Genomic DNA, 11,941 nt, shown 5'->3' with positions numbered 1-11,941 from the left:
TTTAACCATTCAGAGAAGATCTTACGATGTATATTAGATCAAGAAGACTTAATGACATACATTTATAAAGAATATTCGATTGTGTGTTCGGACAGCAGTACGAAGTCCACGTTTGCGAAAATATACTCCTTTTTTTTACGGAGAAGTCTGTTTTCATGGATCCTCTTTTGCAGTACCATGCCCCATTATAATAAATCAATGTCTTTTTATTACTCTCTCTCTCTCTCTCTTTCTCTCTCTCTCTCTCTCTCTCTCTGTCTCTTTCTCTTTCTCTCTTTCTCTTACATTCTCACTCACTCACTCTTTCTTTCTTTCTTTCTTTCTCTCTCTCTCTATCTCTTTCTCACTTTATATAACATTTCGAAAATAATAACAAATGTATGAATGTATTATGTTCATTATTTTTCACTCTCGATCGATTCACTGTGAAAACAATCTAAAAATTTCTCGCTAATACGAATCGAAATGTATTAATTATTCTATATACACGTGAACGGTATCTATGACGTTTCTATCATTTTTCTTTTTTTTTCCTTCTTTTCTTCGAATGTTTCTCTTTTTTCTTTTCCCCTTGTCAATGATGAAACGTAAGAGAAATGATTTATTTCTTTGTAGTGATATCAAATGTATGTATATATAATTAAGAAATAAGTGTAATATTTTCTTGGATTATTTAATAAGAGGGACATTGTGTAAGCCAAAAATACAGAATCCTCTAAAAGTTTTCGCGATTTCTCGATGAAAATCGATGATTCCTTAACTCTTAAGATTTAAACAACAAAACTCCGTAAAATCGGTCTATACACATTCATCTAAAAATCTTTACTTGCGCAAAATCAAAGCAATGATTATTACACGACACTTTTCTTTCATTTCGATAATTATTTGCGTAATCTGGACAATTCTTTTTTTTTTCTTTTTTTTTTCTTTTTGTTTTTATGCAAGGTAGTATAATTATACATTGATTATTATTATTTAGCTATACATATGTGACAAATATTAAGGTATGCACAAAAAACCGGTCGAACGTAGGCCATTGCCGTTGCAAAATATTTTTTCCCATTATAATACCAAATTAAAAAAATGAACATGTATAATTATCTTAAATGCTCGTATGTATCGATAAGTTAAATCTTTTTTTTTTTTTTTTTTTTTAGTTAAAGATATAATAGGAATCAGAAAGCGAAACAAAAGTGAAAATTATTTTGTGAGTGTTATACACATTAAGAAATAACATGAATCATTAGCAACGTTCATTTACCAAACTGAGCTAATTATTTCGATTTAAAAAGAAAAAGAAAAAAATTAATAGTCATACAAAGTATCTTCAGACGATTGTTTTCGTAGAATATTATCATCGATTGAATATGATGTTCTAATTTTCTCTTAGAATCGAATTCTTCGATAAATAGAACGTAACTAAAAGTCATTAAAATTTTTAAGAACACTTTCCAGTGTTTATAACATTTTTTGCCACATTTTATGGGACGGCCAGTTAGATACGTTTTTTTATACGTATTTTTTATTTATTTATTTATTTATTTATTTATTTCTCTCTTTTTTTTATTCTTCACGAACAAACGAACAAATAAAATTGATATTTCATTCGTAGCAATTGTAATCAACGGTTTATCGATTCAATGGATTCGATTATAATTGCAAAATGCGAACGACATAATATTTCGTTAACGAAACGATCTTACAATTGTTTCGTTTTAATCGATTTTCGTACTTTGTGAGTTCGTATAACACGTTATGAATTACGGTCATTGTTATAAATAGTTTACCATCTATAAAAATATATATTCATTATCAACAAAAAAATAATAGGAAATGAAATCTATTGCAATCTTTTTTTTTTGCTAAGAGCTGAAATCGATCATTTTTAAACTACCTTCGATCTTTTTGTACAGTTTCTTCTTAATTTCGAATACAAACTCGTCAATTTCAATTTCACATCTTATGAATTTCAAGTAACGCGAATTTTTATGCAATACGCTTCGATTAAATGTTCATTTATTACATTCAATTTAATCGTACGACAATTTTTCATATTAGTTTCCTTTTTTCTATGGCATCGATCGATATCGCTAATGAAAATAAACAATTTTTACTAGAAAATTTTACAAATTCTGACGTTATTATAATGTACCGTTTTTCTATAGAATTATAATGTTTCGTTCTGTCTATAGAATTCCCTCTACCTGTTTGTTCTAAGCTTTCGTTTTTGGAAAAGGCTACGTATTCGTTAATTTTCTCTTTCGACCATAATTGTCTCGTTGATTATTATTAATTTTTTCAATTTTTTTTTTACGTAACTCTTGCATATAACTACCCTTTAAGATATAGAAATTGTAGATAGTCAATCAGGAAAAGTACGTTTAAATAAAACATGTCCGCAGCCTTGCTTCATTTATACAATTCGAGAAGATAATATGAAATATTTAAGTATTTGCTTTTCTCTGCCTGTTTTTATTTAAAATACACGGATTAAATTTTGTCATTCACAAAGATTGGAGTTGTTCTTCATGTAATAATGTTCATCATTAGCGATATGTAAATGTCATCAAATTAAAACATCATTTTCACGAATACTGTTATCCAAGTATCGGTTTCCTATTATTATTGTTGTTGTTGTAGAAAATAATTTTATAAGGAAAGAAACATTTTCATGACGTTGGCAATGTTAACATCAATGCATTTTTAAATTGATAATAATTTCTGCTTTCAGCGTGTTATCTTTTTATCTAAATGATCGAAAAGGCGACTGCTTTTTTTTATCGTGCTAAAGCAATACAAATTACGTAAAGGCACGATCAAACTCCTTCGTAGGTTCGATTAAAAATGGTTTTATAAATATCATATTAGCCAATGAACAATCAATGTTTATACATGAACTAGCAATGTTCCTCATCTGATCTTATTAGCTATGATCTTGATATGATTGGTGTATGTAAATATTCTTAATAATCTGTCTGCTTATTTAAGAATACCACAATCATTCTGTTATCATTTTCTTCTTTTTTTTTCTCTCTTTTTATTATTTAAACAGTTAAAGGGATTAACTATATATTATGTAATATAATATTTTGTGTTCAAATCGAATTTTAAACGTTAAGATATATACCACTAACCGTTTTATCGGTATCCTTTCTGAATATAACACAGCTAATTGGCTTCTTGAGATTATTCATATGATTAGATATTTCTAAAATTATTCAAAATATTCAAATATAATAAGACAAATGTGACAGGAATCTTGATCATTGTTCCGTCGTTGTTAAAAACCATTTATCGATTGATGAATGAGTATCGCCTTTCGAAATCTTCTATCAAGACAATTTTTTTGGGGTAAATGTCTTCAACTTTTATCGTAATTTGTGTTTCACATAACGAAATCGAAAAGATATAATAATAATATTAATGATAATAGTAATAATAATAATAATAATAATAATAATAATAATAATAATAATAATAATAATAATAATAATAATAAGAATAAGAATAAGAATAAGAATAAGAATAAGAATAACAATAATAATAATAATAAAAAGAAAAAAAATCTTGTTTTACAGTTTGGAAAAATAAAAATATGAACGAAGAGCATCGTACGATGATATTGATGAAATATCTATATTCATTTTTATTGTTTTAAAGTAATATTGCAACGTCAAAGGTACTTCACAATATGTTCGTAGAGCGGTATTGTTCTCCTTTCAAAATTGTCATTTCAATTGAACGATGATCATGTAGAAAATTTCATAATCACGTAATCCTTTTACTTGGATTGTAAGCAACGCTAACGAAATTAGAAATACCAAAATAATACGCAATCAATAATATGCATATTATTAGATTTAAACAATACCATGATATTGAGATATTATATGGAATTAGTTCGAATACTTTCTTTCGTTATTTTTCTTGAAACATTATTACAATATATCCTGAAACGGGAATTATGATTATTATATTCTAAATATAATCTTTTTTTCTTTTTTTTTTTTTAATTCATTTCATTCTTTATTCATTTTTACTTTTTTTTTTGTTTTGTCTCTTTTTATAACGTCGATTGGCAATTCAAGTAAAAGGTTCGTTCTTTCAGAGCCTAATTTCATTTGGGAAAATTATACGATTCAATCGTTTAAATCGCTCAGATATTATTAAACTATTATATATTATATAACGGGGGAGAAGATCAACAGAATCTTAAGAATACTTTAACTTTTGTTTGGTGATATTAGGAGTACATTCATGTTGAGATAGTGTATCGATCTCCATTCTGTGTATTGTTTTTTTTTTCTTTTTGCATTTTGATAGATTATGAATATAATATATATATTCATTGGGATGTGTTTATTCGCAATCTTAAAACTTATATACTAAACAATTTCTTTTATGGTGTTTAAACAGCATCTACGATTAATCTATGTCTTAACATTATTTTAAAAATGAATAGAAAAGTTGTGAACAAATTAAATTAATGCTGCTTTATAAGATTCCCGGTGACTAATGAACGTTTCATCCCCAGGAAAAAAAAATAGCAAAAATAATCGCATCGCTATAACGAAAAATCTGCTGGCCCATTCTCATAAACCAGTATATTTTTGTACATAGTTTTTAAAACGTCATTTACGTTTTTCATATAATTTTGATATTTTATAGAGAACACGAGAACAAAACGGAGTCGTTAGAAACGATCGGCGATTACTTAAAATGTATAAATTACACGTATTAATAATCAACGTCTTAACTATTACGTAGGTATTCGAGCGAATATATCTCTCGACGAAAATATCCGGAGTGTATCTCTGTAAAACAGAACTTTTAATGTTATGTTGTTCAGGTTTATGAGCTTAGCGAATACCATTTGCCTTAGCTATAAACGTGATCGGTTGGAGCTTTAAGAGAAAATAAATAAAATAACTTTACAAATGTTAATTTTGATGAATTTCACTATATAAGAACATCATATATATATATACACATGTTATGCATTGGAAAGTCATAGTAGGGTACAGTTTTTTTTTTTTTATCGCTTCTTTATAGTAGAATATGCATAGAATAGGTTTGTTACAACATATAATGATTTGGTTGGACCTAACTATAATAATCAATACTTTAATGCGTCCGCCAGTCTGACACGACTGGAGGAATAGGAGGGAGGGAGGGGTTGTGTAGGTTGGGTGCCGTTCATCCGGTGATTTTAGGTCCGATTCGTAATAATGGACGGGGGCAAAGTACACGAAGAAGAGGGAGCTTCGAGGGAGAAAAGGAGACAAAGATATGAGGAGGGGGAAGCAAGGGAGACAAAGAGAGGTTCGGAGGGAGGACAAGAAGGGGGCTAACAGGAAATATATTTGAGTTTTTATTTTATCATAACTATCATTAGAGATCCAATGTGTGTTTTTTCTCTTTTCATTCTTCATTTTTCTTTTTCTTTTTTTTGTTTGTTTTCTTTTTCATTTTTTTTTCATTTTTTTTTTGTTATCTCGGTTACCTCGTTCCTTGGTAATCTTATTCAGAATACTAAACTCTCAAGTGGCGTCATAATATTACTTTAAATTCATGATAATAAAGTCTATTCGTATGAGAGTTTAATTACGTGTCAACGTGTCTCATACCATCATATATATATTTATATATATATATATAATATAATTTTAATAATAGTATGTATATAATATATTCACTACCTGCATATCACAACATAAATTTTTTCTCTCCTCTCCCACGCATACACAGACGCGCGCGCACTCTCTCTCTCTCTCTCTCTCTCTCTCTCTCTCTCTCTCTCTCTCTTTCTCTCTCTCACACACATACACACACACATATACACACACACATACACACGCATAGCACATATACTCTCTCTCTCTCTATTTTTCTTTCTCGCTTTCTTTCTCTATCTCGCTCTCGCTCTCTCTCTCTCTCTCTCTCTCTCTCTCTCTCTCTCACTTATTCTCTTTCTCTCTCTTTCTCTCTCTCTCTCTCTCTTTCTCTCACTCTCGCTCGCTCTCTCTCTCACTATCTTTTCCTCGTTTCTTTCTGACATATAACTCGTATATACTACTCGTACGCACAAATACTCTTACATCCGCAAGATTGACATCATTCATATCGTTGCGCAAACACACTCATACGATTTTTCTTTTCCCATCTACATAATTGTTATAACGCTGCGGTAGTCGAGTAGTGGTTGAGTTTCTAAGCATTGTAGCGTCTTTCAAGAGAGCGTATATATCTTTACTTATCAAAACTCTACGTTCATTCTCTTTGATAATCCCTCTCATGAAACGAACAAAAAAAAAGAAAAATAATAATAACAATATTTTTTTCTCTTCTTTTTATCTCTCGATCGAAACGTAGTCTCGCCAACAAAACGCATACTGGAGAGGAAAAAGGGTTGAAGGGCTAATTATCTTTCTTTTTCTCTCTCATTCTTATTCTTCTCTCTCTCTCTCTCTCTCTCTCTCTCTCTCTCTCTCTCTCTCTCTCTCTCTCTCTCTCTCTCTTTCTCTCTTACAAGGCGATAGCAAAGGATACACTCGAAGATCGGGGCACAAGATTTTAAGATCTTTAGATCACCTTGCCTGCACGGTCACGATGATCTATCGATTAATCGAGCGTGATCCAAAATGGCTATAGCACCCGTTGGCTCGATCGAAAGACTATAAACAAGCATTTTTTATTCAGTGCAGAAGACATCGAGCAACATGTATGCGTGTATTTTGGTACGTGTGTGTGCATGTGTTTGTGTGTGTCTATATGTATGGACGAACTATGTCCCATTGTATAAATTATACGTGTGACATATGTTCTCGCTACGAAACAAAAATTAGAGACGACAATACACTTTTGCTCGAACTCCACAATCGCATTTCTTACTCGTTTCAATAATAATAGTAACTTCTTCTATTTTGTGGACGTCATCGTGCTAGTTTTATCGATCAATTATTATCGTTAATCATTATCGATAATCATCATGTAATTTATATATATATATGTGTATATATATATATATATATATATATATATATATATATACACACTTTTAGTAATTTTATATTTTTGCGCATAAAAATGTATTTTATTATTTAAAATGAAGAAATATTACTTTTGCTTTTTTTCTTTCATACTCTATTTTTCTCTATTTTCATTTCATGGCATTTTATATCAGAAAATGTGTTAAACGTATCGTGTATGTGTGTTTTTGCTCTTTCTTGTTCCTCGCCTTCGATTTTTCTTTCTTTTGGTTTGAAATTCATTCTTTTCTCCTCTTTTTTTAATTTCTTTTCCTTTTCCCTCATTGTCGTTTCTTCTGCCTCTTATTTTTTTCTACCGATCAACACTTAAACGAGTAGAATCCGAGTAATTTGTGCTACATTGCTCATGAGCTCAGCCACTAGCAATTAGACATCAGCATAAAACCTTAGAAATCATGGCTCAGCTCGAAGGTACTCGTGCTGAGCTCACTTTTAAACACGACCTCAGAAAATCCAGGGCAGCCGATTAAAGTATGCAGCAGGATGCTGAGCAGCAACTGCTACCACCACCTTTACTTTTTTGCCTTTGATCTGAAACGAAAGAAATGATTTTCATTATATCTTTTATATTTTAAATATCGCGATATATATAGCAAATTTCAAAAAGGTTTGCAGTTTATCCTTTGATTCTTTCATTTTTAAAAAGAAAATCACGCTACATGAACATCATGAACATCATGAACACCTTCAGCATGAAAAACGAACATGGAATGAAAATAAAAAGGCTCGAGAAAGACAGCACATATAATTTCAATGAAATAATCACAAATAAGATGTAAATAAAACGTGATCGTTAATACAGATATTAACAAATAATTCAAGAACGATTAATTGTAAATGCTGTCACTGCTATTGGTCATGATCTTCAATGTTGCATCACGGATATATATTATTGATATTTTAGGAATATTTTTAACGAGAATAAGGATTGTATATAAGGATACATATATAAGGATACATATTCATTTTAATATATTTATTTTTCTTTACACCCACACACACGCACATGGAAATGAATCAGGGAGGGATTTAGGACTCACTTAAAATATAGGGATCGAATGATCTTTGTTAGCTGTCGTCATCGTAGTCAAGATCATCGTCAGGTTGGATATACATATATTCACCGTTAGGTAGGAGACCTACAAGGAACGGAAATAAAATTTGTTCGTTTGAATAAATCAGTGTTCGAGTGTATCCTACAAATACATATGTTATCTAAAAACGTGAAGAGAGAAATCTTAGTATCGTGTAACATAATTATGTATTTCCATGACCAACAGAAGCAACAGGTTACGAGAAAAGAATCTTTGAGATCGCAAACATATCTCATTACTTTTAATAATCAAGATAGCGATAGATGATATTACGAATACTTCTTTCCTTTTTTTTTTTATTTTATTATCCAAGTTGTACAGCTACATTCCTCCTTTTTAATTGCTCAAAATTAATCGCGATTTGTAATTACGAGAACGTGCATACTCTCCTTACTTCGAAAACATTACGCTTTTTGACGAAGAAGGAAAAAGAAAAAAAGAAAAACAAGCATTGTAATCGTGACTAAATAGCGACGTTATTAATGAAAAATTCGCGAAAAAAAATTTCGCGTGATAAAGGATATCGCAGGAATATGGAAGGAGAGAATGAAATTAAGAAATGAGACAAATTGTGAAAATGTTTCTTTGAGGAATTTGTTTCTTTCTTTTTTTTTTTTTCAATTTCTTTTCCGTCTGCTCCTCTCTTACCTTGGGAATTAGGCTCGGGAAGATTTTCTCGTGGTACCAAATGCATCACCGTGGTTTTCCCGAAAGGAAGCCCAAGAGCACCGAGCGTGACATTGCTGTGCAGAAAACGACCTTGGTAGATTAGCCGCAGGATCTCCGCTTTGGCAACAGCCTCTTCCGCCCAGTCTGAAGAAACAAAAGTATTCTCTTAACGCGAATACCCTTTCCTCGTGATCCGTATTCTCGAGCTTTTTCACTAAGCTTAATCTTTTAGAATGTGTATAAAAGAAATTGATTAAAGGCTCAACTAAAACACGATACTATCAAGAAAGAATGAGAGAGAACAAATAAATATTTCGTTCCGACTTAAAGATCCCTTGTTTTCTCTTGTTTCTCTCTTTCCTTTTTTTTTTCTCTTCAAGAATATTTACAATCCGACCGATTATAAAATTTTATAAACGATTGATTATACGAATTACGTTTCGTCGATAGCGAATACGAAAAGATTTCATATCGTTTAAGAGAGAGAGAGAGAGAGAGAGAGAGAGAGAGAGAGAGAGAGAGAGAGAAAGAGAAAGAGAGAAAGAGAGAGTTATATTTAAAAGCAGAAACACACTCGGCTATGCTTCTCTCTTTGCTTTCCGAGTGATATATGAGGATCGCCGTTGATTTTTCAATCCCGAAGTTGTTTGAAAGATTCTCGATGCAATAATCGACAGTAGCGTAGCTCGGTCTCATAAATCTTATGCCCCCGTTTGAATTCAACCGACTAACGACCGCCTTCCTATCCGGTACTCTATCCTCGTTCTACAGGAGCATCTGCGGAATGTCGAAATCCAATAACAACCTACCTTCCGGCCAGTTTTCAAACACATGGTGCGCTATATCCCCCGCGGAGTCGCTCGGACTGAATAGGAACTCTTTTGTCTTACCACTGACGAGGATGAGGCGTAGATTTATCTGTAAAATATCAAAAGCAACGGTGATACTTAGATAACGTGAAAAGTTGCGACAGAACGAAAAGTACATTGGATGTCTCTTACATAACTCGTGTATTTCTATAGATGGATATTTAATTAGATAAAAGCTCTATTACATCTTGCGTTTGTTTTTCCATTTTTTTTCTTGTTTTCTTTCTTTCTTTCTTTTTTTTTTTTTAATTTTTGACGAACGTAAAACTATCGATTTCATCATGATACCTATCGTAAAAGCTATTTTTTTCCCTTGCATCCACCCCGATATCATTTCAATGTCCGACGAATTTTTTCAATCTTCGTGAACGATCGGATCTCTATAATAAAAATCCTAAAGGATATATACGCGTGTGTATATTCTCTCTCTCTCTCTCTCTCTCTCTCTCTCTGCTTCTCTGTATGTCTGTTCGTCTCTTTTTCTATCTATCTATCTGTCTATCTATCTATCCGTCTGTCTATCTGTCTGTCTATCTATCTATCTGTCTGCCTGCCTTTTTCTTTCTTTACCTCTTTCTCTCACTCTCTCTTTCTCTCTCTCTCTTTTTACCAGTTTATCTATCTAACCAACTATCTGCGACACTTCAACACGAATCTATCGACCCGAGCACCCTTCCATCCCTTTTCTGCGACAAACGAGCTGGCGCTTTCGGACTAGGCGCAAACCTCTTAACCGACTTTTTTCTTAACCGCATATCCGAGTACTTCGAGTCTTTTTCTTCTTCGTTGGACTGGGATCACGCGAGAGAAAATTCTTCCGCAACATTCCACTCTCGGCACGTATTTCATCGTTCTAAACATAACCGATGAGCCTTATTGTAGTCAACGTATCGAAGAAAGTCAATTTGAAATAAGAGATTCAGCTGGATTCATCACCTACATAATTTTTGTTCTATATGCAGAGATTTGTTTCTATATTGTAAGAATGTGGATTAATATGGAATGAGTTTATTTGTTCTACCTAGTAAGAGATTTGCTTTCGTTTCTTTATTTATAATCCTTTGTGCATTAATCACGAGTCTGATTCATGAGCTATAAAAAACACTTTATCGGTCAATCACGAGTTAAACTCAGAAAAACTATATATAGGTATATAAGTTCGTTGCTACATATGTAATAAAATAAACTGTATAAAGCGAAGAACGTGTTTTATCAGAGGGAAAAAAATTATAAAAAAAAGTGTTTACAATTGTTCGCACTTTTTGTTCATTAGATTGAATTATTTTTCCAACCCGAAAAAAAAGAAAAGATAATAATGATAAAGCACAGGATATTAATAAAATATATTTATGTCGCACGTTAAATTTATACATTTCTCGTATAACATCAATTTATTTATACCGACAGGATTGAGAGTCCTGTCGATATAAATGCTTAAGTATATAATATTTTATTTTATTTTATTATTATTATTATTATTATTACTATTACTATTATCATTAATAATAATATTAATATTATTAATAATATTATTATTATTTATCATTATTATTTTATCATATTAAAAAGTTTTCAAATTAAGGACGCTTTTCGTTGTAGATATGTACTTTGGCAGATGCGAATTCAATTATCGAACGAGAAGCAGTCGGCATAAATAATCTCGGACGGCGAGAAGGAGAGACAAAGACAGAGACAGAAAAAGAGAAAGAGAGAAAGAGGGAAAGAGAGAGGGGGGAGGAAGAGGGAGTGGGAGAGACGATAAAAGGGTGTAGTCTGGAGGGGTTTCAGGTCGAAAGAGAGCAGAGGAAGAGGACGAGGTAGAGGAGGCAGAGGGTGGTAGGGCTTTACTACGCCCAGCTCGTGACCCTTTGCGGTCTTTGCGGTCGCAAGAATCCGTTGTTCGGCCGCTAAAGCGTAAATCATTGTCCTCGTCGCACGAATTATCGGCCGATGCTAAAGGCGTGCGATCGTTCGCCTCACCAGACGCTTACTAACCCTTTGAGAATTCGATAATGTCACCCTTCGCACGATCATTCTCAAATGTTGATTCATTCTTTACTTGGAACGATAATAATAATAAAAAAAAAAAAACAAAGAAAAAAAAAGAGAAAGGAAATGTAGAAAATTGAGATAAAGCAAGAGATAGACACGATAGTATTTATATGATAATTTATACTATTAAGTGAAAGAAGTGAAAGCATGAGTTTTAGAAAGAAAGATATTAAATTCGTTTGCTTGTATATTTTTCGAATTTTAATTG

General features: G+C 31.8%; 1 protein-coding gene across 1 annotated transcript in view; it reads right to left on the bottom strand.

Annotated features, from left to right (window-relative positions):
* Positions 1–323: 323 nt before the first annotated feature.
* Positions 324–11,941, bottom strand: part of LOC127065631 (ubiquitin-like protein 3) — an 89,365-nt gene continuing 77,747 nt past the window's right edge. Inside the window, exons 2-4 of the mRNA XM_050998242.1 lie at positions 9,622–9,730; positions 8,792–8,956; positions 324–7,580 (exon numbers count right to left, since the gene is read on the bottom strand). Of these exons, the coding sequence (XP_050854199.1) occupies positions 7,516–7,580; positions 8,792–8,956; positions 9,622–9,730 (339 nt within the window). The 3' untranslated portion in view covers positions 324–7,515. The remainder of the gene's footprint in view (positions 7,581–8,791; positions 8,957–9,621; positions 9,731–11,941) is intronic.

Source organism: Vespula vulgaris, chromosome 8 (assembly GCF_905475345.1).
Source record: "Vespula vulgaris chromosome 8, iyVesVulg1.1, whole genome shotgun sequence".
NCBI classification, from domain to species: Eukaryota; Metazoa; Arthropoda; class Insecta; order Hymenoptera; family Vespidae; genus Vespula; species Vespula vulgaris.
Note: the sequence above shows the minus strand (reverse complement) of the source record. Positions and strands in the feature narration are given on the sequence as shown.